Below are 20,574 nucleotides of genomic sequence, written 5' to 3'. Positions count from 1 at the left end.
CTCACCAATTTAGTAGTATTTTTAGATTGACATTGTTCCTCTCTGCCGTCATTACACTTTTGTATTGGCATCACATTAAAAAGCCAAGGAAACATCTAATGACTCTGCAAGTTAATTTAGTTGACCGTTCCACCAAAAGAACTGTAGTATATAGTTGGACTTTTTGCTGATACGACTTATGTAAATCTTTGACCTGATCAAAATTGCACAAGTTTTTTCCCCCAAGCCTCTTTTGCTTCATTTTTTTTTCTCTAGGAAAGGGCAAGCCACCTTGAAGTTTCATTAATCCTTCCCAAGAGCAGCCACGTGGTAAGAGCCTACTTGGGTTTAGCACATTTTTTGTATTCTCCATTGTGTGTGTTCTATAAATACGCCTCGGCATTATTGTCAAATTGGTCAAATCTTTTGTTTTTCGATCGATCTTGCACAGTTTATCTCCACACCGTTGCTGGTTCTGCTTGGTAGTCAGGGCAGTGCAGCTTTTAGAACCCGAAGCAATGGAGACGTTGGTCTTTTTTTTCTCTTTTACCGCTCTTGGAATTCTTTACTGCATGAACGCTGTTCCCATGCTCCAAGAGTAAGTAATACACGTCATTGATTTTTCCAAAGGTGATTTACAAAAGCTTTTAATTTTTCCATTGTTTAATGATCATTGCTAAAGGTAACTCTTATGGAATGTGTATTCCAATGATCACGGTAAGGAACTGTCACAGTCGAAGGCCACATGAAGCTGTACAATTTAGATTTAAGGCCTCAAAAGTCAATCCACATTTAGAGTTCACACTGACATAATAATGGCCAAAGGGTGAAACCAAACCTGTTTTGTGACAACACAAAGCTGCTAATAATTGATCAATAATGTGGAAACTCAACCGTTGATTTTTTCAAGCTCAAGTTTTCTCAAGCACTGTTTTTATTAGTGCAACTTTGAATACTTACTGTATGTTTTTTAATCAAAAATGAGACATCGAACAGAACGTACATCTGATAATATCGTAAGACAGTAATATTATATCTGTTAGTCTTTTAAACAATCAAAATTTAAAAAAAAACATTCTTAGTTATTAAAGGAAAATCTATTGCACAAAAAAGTTAAAGATGAATGTATTATAGTTGGAGTAAGTGAGATATGCCCTGAACTGGTTGCCAGTCAAGTCAGTTGCTGGGCACACAAAGGCAAACAACCATTAGAATCCACAAACGCACTTCACAAAAATTAATTGTTTATAATTATAGTTCAATTACATTATTTATTATCCAACTTACTTTTACACTTGTAGGACAGTTGACATTAAAATATGAGATAAAATCTCATTTGTGGAAGCCCAGTTTCAGATTCCAATTGTATTGGCTGTTCCACATTTATACCAATAAGTGAATGTCGGTAGAGTATCCTGTACTACCACTCTGTGGAAGTATATTTTACCTCCACTAGAGGACACTTTGAGATCAAAACTGGAGCTCTCTGTGCTCCAGGAGACTAGCAGGTGGGAAAATCTTTGTGCTCAAGGATCACGTTTGATTTTCCATATAGACAGATGGACCAAATTGCTCACAAGATAGAATGTGAATGCAAAGTACCCCATCCATCCATCCATCCATCCATCCATCCATCCATCCATCCATCCATCCATCCATCCATCCATCCATCCATCCATCCATCCATCCATCGCTAGCCGAGCGATTGTACGAGCGATTGTAAATTAGTTAATGAAAAAAAATGTAGATTTTTTTTCAATATTCAATTTGCTATTATTTATACATAATTACATTTGAATAAGTTTTTATTTATAATAATAAATGTAAAATAGTTGTTCAAAGTCTTCAAACATAAAATATGTGCCATGCTTCCCACTCTGTGCAAGTGGAAATATTCCCATGTTTGTCATGTTATACTGGAAGCCAACCCCTCAGTTGACTGATTAGGCCCTTTATAAATCAAAAGTGTGAACACACACAATCATACTGCAGTCTAGCTGTGTGTAGCAGGCAGCCATCAAAGGATAGATGCTGCAAAATTTAACGAGGTAGAGATGGTGTGGCGGATGCGAGAGCGTGACAAGGGTCAGCTCTGTGAATAGAATGATTTTCTGATGATGGAGTGATTATATAATGGTAAAAGTTGGATTTTTTCCTTGAACTTTCTCTGTTCTCACTCAATATTCCAACGCTCATTATATACTGATTTCTGCTTTAGTTGTATTGTTTTTATGAACTGGTATTCTGCTTTCCTGCATTGGAATAAAATCTAAAACAATCATCTAAAAGAAAGGAATGTGCACTGCCCTGAGGTTGTTGTGTAAAGCAGAACATATAATCTTATAATCCACATATAATTAATGCTATTATGAATGCATTAAAAATAAAATTATAAATGATTTTCAGCACTTTTGGGGTGTGTCAGCCCCTGTCTTTTATGAAATACGCATATTTGGAGGTCTTAGAAGATTTTGGAGGGTTTAAAAACATTTAGTAAAGAGATCTATACATGCAGATTTTTGCTGTACGCTTAAAATTGCTAATTGCTTTTGTTTCTGCAGGCCATATGTGATCCTGGTGATTGGCATTGCCGTACTGGTTCTAGTCTTTGTCTTCTACCTCCTTGTCACTCGTGGCAACCCACCCAAAGATGCCCTGTTTTTTGGTAATCTCACTGTAGATTATTTTCCCCACATCATTTCTTGCTTTACTTGCAAATGTGTTTGACTGCAAAAGTTAATTAAATCCTCCGCTGTGAGTCTGGGCCAAGCTCTGATGCTTGAGAAAAAAAAAGAATAAAAAAAAAAGGAAGGGATTTTGAAGTTTTGCAACTTTGTATGGAAACAACTAATTGCATTCTGTCTGATTTCACCTGATACGCTGAAAGCTGCTTACGGGTGTCTGGCTCTAGCAGCTTAACGTGACAGTTGTGACACAGCTGACCCAAACTTTCAGGGAATTCACAGCCCTTTATATAATGATGATGCTACTACTGCTATTACTGCTACTACTACTACTACTACTACTACTACTACTACTACTACTACTACCACAACTGTGAGTACTAATACTCGTCCGACTCCACCTGTTTCTCCTCCTCCCCTTATCCTCCTCCTGCTACTACCACTAATATCACTATCACTGCTACTACTACTAAACAACATAATAATAATGACAAGAAGCACAACATTAGCAAGAAGAAGAAACAACAAAGAAAAAACACAAAAGATGGAGAATAAAATACAGGACAAGATGAGGAAAAATGGCAAGAAGGGCGAGGCAAAGAAGAAGAAAAGGGGAAAAATACTGTAGATCAAATAAGGGAAAAATAAAGAAAAGAGAATAAATAAAAATAAATAAAGAGAAAAACGATAAAGGATAAGAAGAATAACATGGTCATGAGGAGGCAGATGAATATAATAGGTTAGAATTGTCATTGTATAGCTGGTATACAATGAAATTGGGAGCACTACCCTGACTGGTGCACATTTAGAAATATATGAAAAATAAATAGAATAAAAATTGTAGTTTCACAGAGTGCAATAAATAGAATAGAATAAAATGCCTTTAGTGTCATTGTATAGCTGGTATGCAATGAAATTGGGAGCACTGCTCTGATTGGTGCATATTTAAAAATATATAAAAATAACTAGAATTAAATTTGTAGTTTCATAGAGTGCAATAAATATAGGTATTTTCAGTGTGTTCTTGTTTTGAGAAAAAGCAGTCAGAATCTTTTTGTCTGACTTTTTGGGCCGTGTAGCGCCGATCAGAGTTTGTAACAATTTGTAAAAGTTTGATGTTCTTTCACACCAAACTTAAATCTGTTTGGACAAAGACAAAATCCAAAAGCAATGTTTGTGTTGTGTCAGATGGCGCATTCCAATAATAACCAAGGCAAAAGCCTAGAGAGGTTCTCTTTCATGATAAGGATCCATAATCCCCATATCGTAGCGGTCTGATTGCCAGAGATAAACTGGTTTGCCACAAGGATTACGAGGATGGTTGTACACACCAACAATGATATGTGTTTGGCAATCTTGTATATGCCTTGAGGAGCATGCATTATAGGGGTTTCTACTACATTGTAAATAGGTGTAAAAAGTAGTTTCCGAATGACCTGATGACTGATGACACCATAATATTTGTCATTATCTAGCAACTGTCCAAAGTCTGTATTCCAACTTTTTGAGGACAGAGCTTATTAATATTTCATCAATTGCCAGTCCTTGCTGATTTGTCCCTCGCTCTTTCACGAGTAGTGGCGCACATTTTTGGTGGAACACGTAAAGTAGGGAAAGTGCAAGCCATTCGTCATGTTGTGACATTTTGGGGAAATTGCTTTCCCATAGAGGGAAGCATTACACTTATTTTAGGCTACAGGATGAAAGACTGTTTGCGCTTATTGGTGGGGGGAAAAAAAAAAAAAAAAAAAAAAATATATATATATATATATATATATATATATATATAATATATACATAATATTTAATAAAAAAATATATACATACATATATATATATATATATATATATATATATATATATATATATATATATATATATATATATATATATATATATATATATATATATATATATATATATAAATAACAGCCTTTCTTTCATCTTTTTCCATTATAAACTAAAGAAGCCTGCTGCCTTTCAACTGAGGCGACCTCTTTAGAATGTTTTGTTTACCTTGTTCAGTATGCAAACATGCCTCCAACCCCGTCTCTTCACTTAAGGCTTAATTTATAATGAACACCTTTGTATAATGCAATCATTTGCCTCTCAGAGAGGATAGCTGGCTGCAAGGATCACACCCATTATAAAACTGAAGTTCCATTTTGATATGCCAATTATGAGACAATGAAACACTTTTAAATAATCAAAGCATTTTTACAGTAATTCACCCCAATTTGTCCAAACACTGCATTCTGATTAAAATTGCATTATTGAATATGATTTAAGGAGAAAATATTGACCCATACCAGGTGGCGGCTATTTTGTTTTGTGTGTATTGCCACTTGCTGTCAGTTAAAAATGACATCACAGAGTCTAAGGGCTCAATGAGCTTGCAAATGTCACATGAGCCCACGCAGAAAACAGGTGAGCAGTGATTAGACATTACTGAGCCCAGAACTACCGCGATTTCATTTTCAATTCTGAGCAAGCATCAATATGGCTGCTGCCTGAGATGCATAAAAACAATTTGGAGTGCTTTATGCTTTTGGAAATGAGGGGGGAAACCAGCGTACCCAGAGAAAACACACACAGGCATGGAGAGAACATGCAAACTCTACAACGCCGGAGCCGCAATTGAACCTCTGCACTGTGTGGCGGATATGCTAACTATTCTTCTCACTGCTCTGCTATTTCCTATTTCACAAACAAAATATTACCGTAATTCCCCAAATATAAGACACACTGTTGCAGCTAACAGTTCCTCGTGTTAGCTAGGTGCTTACGGTATTATTTTCAATTGAACAAGCGAGGAGACTGAACCAACATACAAGTCCATCCTTGCTCACACACAGGAATATTATTACAAAACGGAGAGGATCAGGTAAAAATGACAATGTCTCCAGCCGATCCAATTAAGAGTGCACCGGTTAGAGACCACAGAAAGGTATTCCATTTGACTCATTTTTTAATTGCGGTCTTTTGACATATACACACACACAATCATAAACTTGGTGAGACATGGATGCTGCTCAACTCCAGATTATTTATGATAAAATGAATAACTGTGTCACAAGCAAAAGGAAAAACAACTGTTTCAAGTGCATGCAACACTGGTAAGGCGCTCACTCGTTCACTGTCCGCTCACAATGTGGGAATTCTGAAACACGCTTAACTTAATGTGCAACAAAGATTTAAGTTACAGATATTAAGACAAGAAAAAATGAAGAATGTACAAAAGATGCAATTTATTCTGTTTTGCTCTTGTTTTTACATTGTTTCCAAAGCCTTGGTACATTTATATACGTTCACTTAGAAAATACCAGAATTTGACCCTAAAATTAAGGATGTGACATATACACGGGTGTGTTTTATATTTGGAGAATTACTGTAATCAGAATGCTGTGTTTAGACTAGTGGGCGCATAATATTGTAAAGAAAAATTTCCACTTTATTTTCTCTTTAATGGTTTTTATAAGGATATAGTCTGACCTTTCCCATCTTTTTGTTCATTTGCAGTTTTTGCAGAGTTTTCCTTCACATGTGTTATTGACCTGACTAGCGCCTTGGAATATGATGGCGTTATCTCCGGTTTTATGGAGTTCTATCGTAAGACAGTAAGTTTCCCCAGTGAATTAAAGATACATGTATAAAAAATGAATCTATTCAATATTGCACTCAAATGTAAACCTATATGCCTCAGGGGGAACCTTACCTGGGCACAGCCTACGCCATCATGATGTGTTACTGGGATGGAATAGCTCATTTTATCATGTACCTCATCATGATAGGCAAGATCACGGACAGGTGGGAGACACTTGGCATTTGTAATGGCATAACTCCCCAAATTATATCATGAAACAGTGGAAAAAATAATTTGAGTACGAGTATACATTTTTTTGCAGCACAACCTCACAGTTTTAAGATTACAGGTTTGAATCTGGCCTGGTCTTGCATTCCCAAAAGTTATATTATATTCATTGAAGACCATATTTTGTTCAAGATTGTTCTGTGTTCAAACATTGATAGAGTGATCCCTTGTTTTTCATGGTTAATGTAGCGTCACACCCATGGAAATTTCATGCGTATGTGTATGTGGGTACGTGCATTTTTTTGTAAGTGTAAAAAGTATATTTACATATTTAAGACAAATATTACTGCAGTACACATATTTACTTAAATCTTAAATTATTAAACCTTATAAAGTAACTGTACTGTTACCCCCTTTCCATCCTTTCAAGTTTCACAGAGAGCTGTGGTTATATTAGTGGCACCTGGAAGTCCAATTAGAGTGAAGCCTGTAAGCTGAGCAAACATGATAACAATTAGATTTTACACTTGAAATTCCAACTTGTTACACAAGAAATCTCGGTAAGAGATTTACAAAAGCCTACAGTTGCAGCTTCGATCGTGGACACACACGCACGCGCACACACGCGCGCGCACACACACGCACGCACACACCTACACACACACACACACACACACACACTTCCTGTCATCACAAAGAGTTCAAGTTGGATGGTGACACCCTGTCATTCATCTATTAAAAGATCTAGTTTACGTTCTGTTGTTAAATTGTGAAGTGCGCGAAGAGCTTGTAAAAGAAAAGCCACTCGGTTCCCTGGCATGTTCTGTCAAATTGCCAGACATAGAAAACCCGACCTGCTCCACCATGAAAACGAATATATGACAGGTTTTTCTTTGCACGTCCGCCTGTCAATGAAAATAGAGACTGACATTCTTTGCAATCTGTGTGGTGATGTGCCTTAGGATTTTTTTTAATCAAAAACATTTGCATTGGCTCAATAGCTTCAAACATGGCTTTAAAAAGATGCATTATTTAAAGAAATACTGAACCTATCTAGACATTTTTTGGTAAAAAGTTAATATTTTGTTTATAATTATTTAGATAAGTACATTGACATAGATAAGTACATTTTAACATACAATTAAAAAATGTAAAACCATAACTTTCCATTTTCAACTGAAAATAACATCAAATAGTTTGTTCTTATGTAACAATCAGCCATGGTGAAGCTCGCGGATACCACTTGACCAACCCCAGAAAGCAGTTAGGCAATGATTGGTCGTTACCAGGGGCCTTGCGCACATTTTCAGTTGACAGCAAGTGGCAAAATGTGTTTTTAAATGTATTAATTGTACATGAAATCAAACCTTGTTTTATCAAATTCGCAAGATGAAATATTAACTTTTTATTATTAAAGATGGCTAAACAGTTGCATCTCATGGTTTTATTAAATAAAGGATGCTTATACTTTGCTGAATTCACTTAACCTTTGGTAAAATTGAGCTTAAATATCTGGTGTTCTACTTGAGACGTCCCCCTTTACAGTATAATGTGACTGTTTTATTGTCACGGAGTGGCCCGTGTGTTTGTCATCCCATTTGCATGTGATCTCAGAAAAGGATACCGCACACTAGGCCTGTTCTGGGCCGGCTCCCTATGCGCCAACATGAGCGTGTTCATCACTGGCATTGTGGCAGGTGAGCCTATAAGCCCGTGCTCCCTAAATGATGTGTTGGTCAGGCTCAACATCCCTGCTGTCATCTACTATCAGCGTCTTTGTTATCTCCTGGCAGGGAAATACGGCGCCGAGATCCGGCCGGCCTTTTGGCTCAACTTCCTTTTCCTGGTGATGCCTGCGTGGGCAGCGGTCAAACTCTTTGCTCGGCCCAAGGACAGGCCGCTGATTGGTGGATATAATGTGAGTGAGGTGACATAATGGCTGTCACCTGTAGTGATGTTGTGCCGGTGTCCATCAACCCAGGCTCAGCATGCTCAGAGCATGAAGCTCATCTGGCGTCCTCTGGATCTGATGCTAGTGCTTCTCCTGCTGGCTGCCATGGCTTTCACAGTTCTCCGAGGCCTGGTGAGAGGTGGCAATCATATTTACACTCTGTTGTTAAACATAAGTAAAGATTATTTGTGTCAAGGAAAAACTGATGAAAGCAATTCAAAAACAGACATACTCTGAAACATAGGTACAAAAAATTCAATTACGACATTTAAGTACTAGAGTGAAAATCACAAATGAAGGCCATTACTAGGGAATAGTTTGCATTTTTCTGGAAAATCTGTTGTGTTGTTGTCTCAAATGCTCTTTATTTCCTTCATGTTTCATGTTGCCTGTTTTCTTTCCAATATTACAATGAACCAATAAATCAATCAGTAAAACAATCAATCAATCCTTCAAAGCCTGTCTTTTTAACATTGTGTTGTCTTACAAAAAAAATAAGTAAAAAACCTCACTGACAAATAAAGGAGTTGAAAGCACAAACATGTTTTCAAATGTAGGACATAAAAGTAAAAAGTCATTAGGGAAAAAACACTCAGGATATCTGAAAATCCACCCAAGTATAAACATCCTGTTCAAATTAAGGTGTAAGCTGTTTCAAAAATCTCAAAAAAGTTGGTGACCCCTGCATACATACATTGTTTTGTTTGGTTGTTCTCCCCCTCCACTGTAGGCAGCGCTGGACTCCCCCTTACAAATGTGCAGCTTCTATGTGAAGCGCTATGAGCCCTACTTACTGGATCCGGTGGGTTACCCCAAAGTGATGGTGAGTTCTGTTTGAATTTGAGTTTAAATGGTTGTTTTGCCTATGTTGGGGGAAAAAAGACCTGATAGACCTCAAGGATACAAGCTGCTTGTTCAGTTCAAATTTGAGATGAGCCCTATATTGTGGAAATGAAGTCAATTGGCCGCAATAAGCAGCAATTTGGAAAATAGTCAACACTTTTTCAATCTTAACATAAAATTAAGGTCTTGTCTACATGTAACCGGCTAATTTAAATCCGCATAGACTCCCCCTCATCGTTATTTGTTTATTTAAAAAAGTTGCATCTATATGAAACCAAATTGTCCGGTTTTAAATTTTTGTACAAAGATACCAAGTCACTAGGAAGCCGTCATGTCGCAAATTGTGTCCAATCAGAATGAACTTCTGCCTCTGAGGTGTCCAATCAGAAAGAACTTTCGCATATGACGCCACCGGTATCCGCGTCTTCGGCGGGAAAAAGATTAGTGGCTATGACGCAAATCCCCGTTGAAGCTGGTCACACGCAACCACATAACCAGAGGTTTGGGCAAATCTCCACTTTGGCTGGACGTTTTGAAACATTCGATTCTGATGAAAAAAAAGCCCAGACACATATAGCAAACAGGGCAAAATGGAGACATTTACTGCCCGTTTGCAACAATCTATGTACATGTAGACAAGGCCTACATTTTTTTTTTTAATTTATTTTTTTAATATTTTTGACTTAACTTCCACTTTGGGAAAAATACAGTGAGTTTTCTGTCTTGAGAAATGTGGAACTGATGAATATAGGTATTACTTCAACAACACACAATTTTAAAGCACAACTACATATACCCCGTAACGTACTTCATAAAACACAAGCAGCCTTATCGGTTCTCAGCTCTGATGATTATAGAAGAGACTCTTTTATCATTACAGATACAATGCATGCATCGGTGCATGCACTGTGTCTTTGCTTTGTTTCACACAGATAAGCCTTTATTTATGCAACCCTCTGCCCTTTTGATTTCCTCTCAGTGACCCGTTGTGCTTGCGGATTGTGTGTGAGTATGTGTCAAAAGGTTATCCAAATAGATTGTTCACACACAATTGTGAGTCATTGATCAGATGCTGCATGCGCATGCTGAGAGCTTGATAAGACAGTCCTTCACAAAAAGACTCTTTGGCCCCCCGGGGTAAGAAGTGTGTGTGACTAATGAACACACATATATGTCGCTCTAAAGGCGCCAAACATGCCATTCTGATACACAGATTAAACACAGAATGACCGTATGTCTGCATTTACAGAAAATACATGAACTGTCCATGAAAAAATTGTAACAAAACTAGCATTGATATTGCAATAGTTGTAAGCATTTACCAACATATTTTTGAACAGAAAAATAACTGCTGCAAAGATCATCTAATCTCACTGCAGCTTTGTTGCTCCCAAAGGTCAACTGTATTACTGTACATCAAAACGGAAAGTACTGTACTATTGTATGTCTCAATAAATTGTACTGCCCCCTGGTGGCCCAGGCATCCACAACTGAAGGGGTGGCACAATATCAGCACAAAATCATGACACGCAATACTCTTCATTCTATTCAATTACAGTGTTTTATAAAGTGCAGAACTGTATTCTAGATGGATAATCTATTTTTGTTTGAAAAAAATGAGCATTGCAAATATCTATCGTGGTGTTTTTTTTCAAGAACAAATTCAAGAACAAAATTACTTGGAAAAACAGGAGTGTGTCTTGCAGACATGAGAGGGTGACAAACGATGCAGATGTTGACAGAGTTACAGCATCCAACCACACAGCAACAACAACAATTACCCAATCGGAACTGAAGGGAAACAGGAAACTAAATGCACTCAGAACTCATGAGACAACAATGAACACCGGGAAGCAGGTTGACGAGAACAGGTGGACGCAATCACACTAACAAGATACTGTCAACAAGGAGACCTAAAATATTAACCACAGACTTCAGTGAAGTCTATACATGAACTAAAAACTCAACCTCAACTTGATAAAAGACATGAACAAAACTCAACCAACAAACCCAGTACATGAAAAGACAAATCGAAAACCAACATTAGCCCAGAACAGAAGAGAACAGAAATCCCAGATACCAACCCAAAACACAACAGATACCACCTCAGAACATTACTGATTTGTCCAGAAATGTTTTCTTTGTGTATGTGTGTGTGTGTGTGTGTGTGTGTGTGTGTGTGTCTAAACCTTGCAATTTAGAATGCATGAGGCTACTTTGAAAATTCTTCAAACTTTAGTAGCACCTACACTGTCATCCTGCTAACCTTTTTTTGTGTGTGTTTTTTTGCAAGCATACAGGGCTTTATCAAATATATTTATGACTATACATTGTGGCCCACAGAAAAATAAACATTGGGCTGCAAATGGTCCTTGGGCCACAGTTTGGATATCAACGTGCAAGCCAGTACCCCTGTTTGCTTTCAACAGATGCTACACATGTTCTTCTACGGATTACCGCTGCTGGCAGCGTTTGTTTACGGTCTCCTCAAGCCAGGATGCACGTGGATGCCTGACTGGTCTGTGTTCTTTTCAGGAGCAATGATACAGGTACCACCACAAGCTGAATAGGGTTACTCTGGTGAGATGAACTGAAGAGTACCCTCAGCTGCTTTTTTTTTCACAGTGCCAGTGGGCTCACATTGGGGGGTCACTCCACCCACACACGCAGGCCCCATTCCGCATCCGGACCAATGTTTTCTGGCCGGTGCTGGTGGCCAATTTGCTCTACGCCATCACACCTCTCCTGGTGGTTTTGCGTGTGCGCAGTAACCCCTATTTCTTTCTGAGGATCGCCCCTTTCCCTGGACAAACTGGACTGCCAAACAGCGAGGAGAAAGATACCAAGTACAAAAGCAAATAGTTTGTCTATGGGAGGACTCCACTTGAATGTTAAAATCAAATATTAGCTACATCTTGAATGTCTTGGCTTTAATACATACTGTAGTTAATTTCATATTAGCGTCAACAATCATTGTGTCTACCTCAGCATCTAACGCATATAACGCCAAACATATCATACAGTACTACCAAAAATGTTGACCCCTGAATTTCATGAAACGTTTTTTTTTCCCCCTCAAAGCCTGGTGTATTGGATCAGATAAAGTAAAACTCCTCTACAATGAAACCCGCATTTGCAAAAATACCCCCCAGTGTGAAAAAATCCCCATAAAATGAAAAATCCCCCTGGTGCATAATACGAAATGTTTTTCTCTGAATTTGCCTTGCTCTGAAATTCAGTACAGCAAAAACAAGCCTGCAGCAAAAGCCTTGCTTAGTTTATGCTTGATGCGCTGGAACACTTTTTGCAGCGCTTCATAATCTGTGTGGCTTTCCCCCGCAGACAGACATTATTCTCTCATACTCTAGGTGGCAGTAAATAGAGCCTACAGCATACAAACAACACTACTCTATAACAAAGGTGGAGATACCTAGGAGATTCAAAGAATCTAAATTCTTCCAAGCACCTTTTAACCTTTTTTTTTTACATTTTTTGTAACACTCCTCATCTCTCCCCAACAAGGCGCTCGCCAGGAGTTGTTTACGGTATTTAGGTCACATTAGTCTCTTTCAGCTGAATCATAAAGGTGTTTGTTTGCGAACTTCCATTAGCGATAGTTTGTCCGCCATGTTTTCATGTCGTAAGGAAATACCAGAAGGTACGTGTTGCAGAAAATCTGGTCTGTGCAGAGGAGCGTAGTTGCCAAAATAACGTCATTTTAATGCATGGAGCTCAAGCTTAAACCAAGCTTAACCCTTTGAAGACAGGAATAAAAGTAATAAAGATGAAAGATGGATGGAGCAAAGTGAAAGACACTATGCAAGAAATTGATGTACAGCAAGTATGAAAGTAAATGCTTATTGTAGACGTGGCCTCTTTCTTTCTTTCTTTCTTTCTTTCTTTCTTTCTTTCTTTCTTTCTTTCTTTCGTCTGAGAAATAGATTTGCCATAGCGATAAGTACCCTGTTGTGAAAAATTTCTGGCTGCAAACATGATTTTGTTGTAGAGGAGTTCTATTGTAGATGCGTTAACACAAATCATTATGGCAGTAATCATCCATCAGATGGCTTTTCCCGAAAGACGAGAACTGAGAAGAGATATCTGATTTCAAAGAACTATTTTGTCAAATTTTGAAAAGGTGAGAAAAGAAAGCATTAAAATATTTTACAGACAACATTATCAACAATTATGAGTAGATACAAAGTGAAATTACTAGTGCTGTGAAACATTTATTTAAACTAATTAATTGCAAAATCTTTCATAATCCCGATAAATCACATTTTTCAACAAATATTTCCTATGAAGCTTGTAAAAGATATTTACTTCATCATGAATGTGGATTTATGTTGCAGCAATTTTTTTCAATAAACAAAGCCATGTGAACAGAATTATTTTGCACAAAGGTTGCGGGAGATTATGCCTGTTTAAATAACCCGAGTTACATGTAGACAAAATTTATAATATAAGCAGTCCTGATTTCTCATTGGGGAGCAACGCTGACCCACAAAAGAGGATAAAGTCCAGGTCATGGACATTCTGATGTCAGCTTCAAAACCTGAGGTCACATATTTTTTTAATTCAATTCTTTTTAGAATGCATGTTGAAATCTTAAAGTATTTTAAAACATTATTTTGAAACCCTACATCAAAACACCCTCTTTTTAAACCTCAACCCTAGTTGAAACCTAACTTTGGACTCCCAACTCAAGTTGAATTCAATTTTGGAACAACCGTTGAAATCTTCTTCTTGGAGGATAAAGCCTTTTTTTTAATGCCTAACTATAGCACAGACTCATAGCTACTACAGTATATACTATGTGGCCCTGGCTCATACTTCTCCAGTCGTACATGGGAATTTGTGGATCAAATGTTGTTCTCGGGCAATCTCAAACCTGATGTTTTGAGAAGAGGTTTCATTGAACTTTTAGTTAGCTCGTAGGCTAACACGATAGCTCTAGGAAGCTAACTAACCATAGATAGAACCTTAGTTATTGTCCAACAATTTTTTTTTTAAAATATATGTTCATACACAAGGCAAATCATTATTATTATTATTATTTTGTAATTTACGATATGGAGGGGTTTTATGTTGTTGGACAGCGATGACTTGCAAAAGCCTTCATACACATTACGATACCAGCCAATGTCTGAATACAAAACAGGGCATTTCCTCCCCTAGTGTGCCTTTCTGTCTCATCCAGTGCGTATCCACATTTCATCCATTCCTCTCCTCTACACACTCTTTGTGTGGGCGGCTTACTTAACGATTTCATCATCACCTTTTGAAAAATGCATCAAACGAGCGACAGTGGATTTCTGGATGTCTTTGTGTGTGCAAACAAACACGCTCAATTGACCAGCAAGTGGAGAGGAAAATCCTGCGTTTGAGTATTTCGCATTGTGAGCACTACTGATGGTGGGTATCAAAGGCCGAAGAAAGAAAAGATTATGACCAAAACCTGAAATGAGCTTGTCGAAGCTTTTCACAACATAATGCTCTACCTTGCTTTGAAACTGCGGCATAAAAAAATCTCTGGTTGACTAAGGCCTTTAACAAGACATCCACCGAAAACTTTCACATTAATATTACAACATGGAACAGGTGGTGGTGGATCCTGATTGCTGGAAGGCAGTTTATTTTTTTGGATGCGAACAGGAAACATGCCAATGCTGATGAGCAAGAAGGAAGGGAACCAAAACAAACACTTTACACAGTCCAAACTTGTTTTAGTCCTACAAGTGAACTCAATTCTTACCACTCAGCCTAATCCATAACTCTAAATTTTGCCTTAACCCTAACCTAATCCCAGAATAATCCAGTGTTTTAAATATCTATATTGCCTTGTTTTCATTGTGCAGAACAAAAAAAAAAAAAAAAAAGACATCCTAATTATGCGCACAAACAATAACGCAAGCTTTAAATCAGGTGAAGTAGTTGCAGAGCTCCCCGAGGCTGGAGTTCAGTGGCGCACAGTTCCATCCTGAATTAACCCTGTTGTGAGTGCCGTGGCGGCATGTTTATGTCAGTGCTGCTATGCTGCATGTGAAGCACAGGAAAGACCACTTGCATACCTTAATGATGCAGCACGCCTGTTTATTGACTGGGATGTGCGTACTAAGTAGGTGTTGTTAGTTAACACAGCTCCGCTAAGGGCCTCTCTTCATAATCAGCTGCTAATGGGCACATAAACACTGCAGACCTCCAGCAGTGCACCGCCACACTGGATTTTCTGACGGCCTGTTTAGCCCCTGAATGTTGTTGTTATGATGATTTTGACCCAGAGTCAAGTGATACATCAATTTACATTGGAGGCTTATCCCCCTCGCCATCCATCATAAAATACCGGTTAACACCAAAGTGAAAATGTGCAGCTGCATTCATCTCCAGGGAGTGTCTAGTATTGATTTGCATTTTATACACAATGGTAGTCAATGTGTTATGTGTTTCGGGGGATTATTGATTTGAGATTACTTATTCCAATTTCATCGGAGTAGGATTTGTCATAATCATTCTCATAAGATGGAAAGTGCGGCATTTTTTAAACGTTTGTGTCGAGTTGGAATCAGCATAATAAGACTCAAAGCCGGAAAACATGTTCGCAAACATTCTGATTAAACCATGATAGTTGATGGTATAAGAGTTTGAACCCAAAATCGCTAAGGTTCTGAGCCCAGGTGCTTTGGCAAGCCCCCATATACCTAAGTTGGTAATGCAAGTGCTCTGACCTGTTTTTGCAGAGGCTGGACATGCTGATTATCCCTATAACTCTGGGACTTAACCATAGTCTCAATGTGTAACCTCTGTGAAATATTTTTATTGCCAAGTACCCCTAATCATTTTTGGATCTAAACAAAATGACTTAAAAAGGACATTGCACCAACTGTGTCTGATTTATTTAACTGTGGAACTACAATACATTTTATTTCTAGGTGTAAAGTATTTCAGTATCAGCAACTCCAGAATTTATATCACGTAACAATTGTTTTATTTCTGGCTCATCTGCCATAAAATTGCATCTCTAATGACAACGTCAGTCCGTGTAAAACTTAACAAAATAATGGTCAACAACATTTTGCAAACGAGTCACTTAAACACGATGCAGCAAAAAGTTCCTTCATGTTCCAGTTAATTTGCTCTCAATTTAAAAATAAAAATCTACTATTCTTGTCATGGCATTCAATTTGCCAATACCTGTAGAAACCCTGTTAAAATCATAAGTACACCCTGAATGTACCTCCAGGGGTATTTGGACCAGAGACATTAATGGACCGTTCAGGTCAGTCCCTTACCTTCATTAACATCTCTGGTCCGTCCCCAGCAGTCAGGGATTTCAAAGCCGCTGCAGGAGCCTCCTCAACCGCAGCCTCTCCTGCCTGCACCACAGCGGCCAGTCGGCCTCCAAAGGTTGCCTCTCGCCCAGTCGACGCGTCCCGGGTCTCCGCCCGTCGGCGCCCAGACGACGCGTCCCGGGTCTCCGCCCGTCGGCGCCCAGACGACGCGTCCCGGGTCCTCTTCTAACGGCTTCCGCCTCCTCTGGCGTCAAGGGTGCCCTCCGGACCCTTGTCGCCGGGCCCGCCTCCTCTGGCGTCAAGGACGTTCTCCGGACTCTCGTCGCCGGGCCCGCCCCCTCTGGCGTCAAGGACGCCCTCCGGACTCTCGTCGCCGGGCCCGCCTCCTCTGGCATCAGGGGCGCCCTCCGGACTCTCGTCGCCGGGCCCGCCTCCTCTGGCGTCCCGGGCGCCCTCCGGAATCTCGCCGCCCGGCCCGCCTCTTCTGGCGTCCCGGGCGCCCTCCGGACTCTCACCGCCGGGCCGCGGAACCTGGCGCTCTGCGCCTCGGGTTTTTCTTGGACAGTTTCGGTTAGTTTCGTGTTTTTGTTTGATCCCTCCTCCGGGCCCCCTTCCGCCCGCCCTGCTTGGGTTCTTTGTTTTTGGGTTGTTTTGGTTTGGGGTCGTCTAGGATCCGCCCCTTGAGCGAGGGGCTATGTCATGATCTGTCTGTGTTTTGTTGTGGGTTTTGAGTTTAAGTTTAGTTTAAGTTATAGGTTCACTGTGTTTTCCCCCGCGTGTCATTACTGTAATCAGCCTCACCTGTCGCCCGTGTGTGTCCTCCAGTCAGCTACCCAGCCCCTTGTTGTTCCCAGGTGTCTCGCGTTTTCATTAGTTCTGTTAGTATTTAAGCCCCAGTGTTTTGCCTCATCCCTTGTCGGGTCTTTTTACGTCTTCCCCTCGCCGTCTTGCCTCGCGTTGCCCTGATCCCTTCCTTGCCGTGCTACCTCCCGTTCCTTGTTGCCCCCAGTAAGCCTCAGTTTAGCATTTTTGTTTGTTCTTTGTATTTTTCCGTTCTTTCTACCCAGCCTTTGTTTGTCATTAAATCACCTTCACTTGAGCCTTACCCCAGTCAGTCCTGCATTTTTATTGGTTCCGCCTTTCCCACATCCCGCACCTCCTCAAACCGCCATGCCCCAACGTGACAAAATGGTTTTCCCACCGAGCAGAGACCAGAAACATAAGGAATTCATTCCAAAATCTTATTATAAACAAAATGATATCTATAAACAAATCAAATAAGTGTTAATTTTAGCCCTAAGAAGAAAATGAGCAACCTGACACTATAAACTGTCGCACTTGTCTTGCCCACGTGTTTGATAAGCGTTTACAAGTGACTTTTATACAGAAAATGGACCGTACGCATTAAGCGGAGCATCTTTTTATTTTGGGATACATTATTGTATTTGCACAACGGGGCCTGTATATGAATAACCAATCGGTTTACTCACATAGGGGCATGTGGCACACTGGTTAGCATGCCTGCCTCTCATGGGAAAGGTTATTGGTTTGTTTCCGGTTCTGGCTTCTGGCTTCCCCCGTGTGTTTCTTGCATTGCGTGTAGTTCCCATGTACTTGTATGAGCCTTCTCACACATTCCAAAAACATGCATGGTAGGTATATGAGTCCATTAGTGGTCCATCTGTCCAAATCCTTACAACTAACCCAATCTTAACCCATAGTGTAATAACACTAACCAACCCTAGCTAATCTCTAATCCAAATATCACAAATCCATAATATTATTACTGACCCTACCTTTTATCAGTAACCACTAATCCAAAAAAACGTCTCGATCACGGATGATGAACCTTACATGGTTACTTAGAATATGGCAGAATCAATTAAACAGGCATTCATTTGTCTTTCCTTGTGTCACATTCTGCCTGAGTTACGTTCTGCTATGGGTTTTGTTGTAGAGATTTTGGGTTGTTTCTTTAGCCGTTTAGTTTGTATAGTTTCTTCCCCGCGTCTGCCTCACCTTTCTGTCCATTAGTTTTATCTTGTCCACCTGTTGCCTGTGCGTTCCTGCCTTTCCGTGTCACCCAATCAGCTTCCCCTGCCTCTTGTCTCTCCCAGCTGTTTCGCGTTGTCTTGTTAGTAGCCTCGTGTATTTAAGTTGCAGCCTTTTTTATGTTAGTCGTCGGATTATTGTACCTCAATTCGTGTTCCCTGTGCCTGTATACTCGCCCTCCATTCTTCCCCATCGTCCCATTAAGTCTCGTGAGTTATATTCCGTTCCTCATTTATTTTGCTACTTTGTCTAGTTTTTGTCTTCTGCCTTGTTTTATTATTAAAAGAGCACTTTTGTTTGAGCGCACCCTCTCCGTCCTCCTGCGTTTTTGAGTCCCTTTCCCTCCACCGCCTCACGTCGCCATGCCACGACGTGACACCTTGACTACTAGCTTTCCCATCAGACATCAAAAGGACAAACAGAGCAAGGCGGAAGAAACTAAAATATTTACTTTAAGAAATGAGTACTTGAATGGAGCATGGAAATTTTGTTTGAATCTATCTGTCATCATGGATCATGACTATAATACATTGGATCATTGTACTGAATATCAAAAGTGATATTGTGGGAAAGACAAGGGCCATGTCTGTTCTGTGATGTCACAGGCTTCCGGGCCTTTGGATTTAGATCAGGATGGTTTTATTCTGCCATGAGTGGGCCGGGGTCCCATCTGTGTGCTTTTTATCCTCAGGTTCTTTCAGTTTCATTCCCACAGAGAGTTCTTTTGCGCCTCCCGCCACCCTCAGGATGGGAACATCAAACAAATGTGAAATATGGGATGCAGGGACACAGGTTTTTTTTTTTTCACTGTAAAACTTTTATGTAGTTTCCAATGCTAAAAAGTCTTCATGTCTTTACTATAACTTTTTACTCATTGATCTGACAAAGAACCATACTTAACAGAATAAGTGAGTGTTTAAATCTCTTCAGTGGGGTGTTGAAGTTAATACGTAAAGGAAAGGCTGCTTTATAATACAGTAAAAGATATGCTTTACAACCATGCAAACAACTGACTGGTGTGGAGGAAGCTGGGTAGAGAGGGTGCCCAGCTAGGGTGTTTAACCCTTTCACTCCAATTGGAACAATGCGTCTCACAGCGTTTCAAAAAATGTCAGGTAGCATAGGAATCGTAGTAATAACATGAAATGGCATCCCCGCAGTTCATTACACTTCTATCTACAGATTCTAGTGGCATTTAGCAAGTTTTCCATACACAGTGCTGGGCCCATAGTCAACAAGGTAGGTTTCGTTGTACAATTTGTCATGAATTCACCATTTAGTACTACGGAAATATTGATAATACATGTTATATGTCATGTTCTTTGCTAATTTCTCTCGTTGTGGCTGCAGAATTCTATTCTTAACAAGGGGTCTGAGTTGCCGGCCTCACACCTGTCACACATAAGTCATCAGCAAACTTCTTAAATGCGGCCGGAGCAAGAGAACGACACTGGGTTATTTTTCGTTTACCAGCCTTTATTTTCCCCCAGAAATTTCCAAGTTTACTCATCCCAGTGTTTTGTGTTGTACTTTTAGTTCCTGGAATCTTTTGTGGTACAATTTGGATTTGATACTTTTGTTGTTCTCCAGCGGGATCTGTCACCTCCTCTTTTCACTACGGACAGTTTCTTGTGTGTCACTTCATGTTGGAACTTTTATGCCAGTCTAGTTTGATATTTTTCTAGCCGGCTGTTTCTGTGTCACGATCTTTGTTTGCTTTTTGGAATTCTTTTTTTTTTTTTTTTTTATTGCTGCTAACACTGTGCGCGCACCTTCAGGAATTAAATTCAATATATTCGTACCTCCTTTTCGAGTGCCTGTTTGGGGCCACTACCCGTTCGGGTTCCAAGGTTATCTAGACACTATTTATATGTGTTACCATAGATTACACTGATTACTAGGTATTGTAGGTTTTTGATCATTTTCACTTCTCCAGCACGTTTATTATGAAATATGGATGGAACA

At 39.5% G+C, this 20,574-nt stretch overlaps 1 protein-coding gene across 2 annotated transcripts; it reads left to right on the top strand.

Annotated features, from left to right (window-relative positions):
• Nucleotides 1-374: 374 nt before the first annotated feature.
• Nucleotides 375-18,915, top strand: tm6sf2b (transmembrane 6 superfamily member 2b). 2 transcript variants are annotated; one of them, XM_088426335.1, is made up of 10 exons: nucleotides 375-577; nucleotides 2,541-2,644; nucleotides 6,183-6,280; nucleotides 6,367-6,470; nucleotides 8,089-8,171; nucleotides 8,268-8,392; nucleotides 8,456-8,557; nucleotides 9,156-9,242; nucleotides 11,698-11,817; nucleotides 11,894-18,915. In XM_088426335.1, the coding sequence occupies exons 1-10, from the start codon at nucleotides 498-500 to the stop codon at nucleotides 12,128-12,130; spliced, it is 1,140 nt and encodes a 379-aa protein (XP_088282461.1). In that variant the 5' UTR covers nucleotides 375-497; the 3' UTR covers nucleotides 12,131-18,915. The 2 variants fall into 2 exon arrangements, with proteins under 2 accessions (XP_088282461.1, XP_088282460.1); XM_088426334.1 differs by having other exon boundaries at nucleotides 9,156-9,248.
• Nucleotides 18,916-20,574: the final 1,659 nt, after the last annotated feature.

Source organism: Hippichthys cyanospilos, chromosome 10 (assembly GCF_059441005.1).
Source record: "Hippichthys cyanospilos isolate Australia breed blue-spotted pipefish chromosome 10, RoL_Hcya_1.0, whole genome shotgun sequence".
NCBI lineage: Eukaryota > Metazoa > Chordata > Actinopteri > Syngnathiformes > Syngnathidae > Hippichthys > Hippichthys cyanospilos.
Note: the sequence above shows the minus strand (reverse complement) of the source record. Positions and strands in the feature narration are given on the sequence as shown.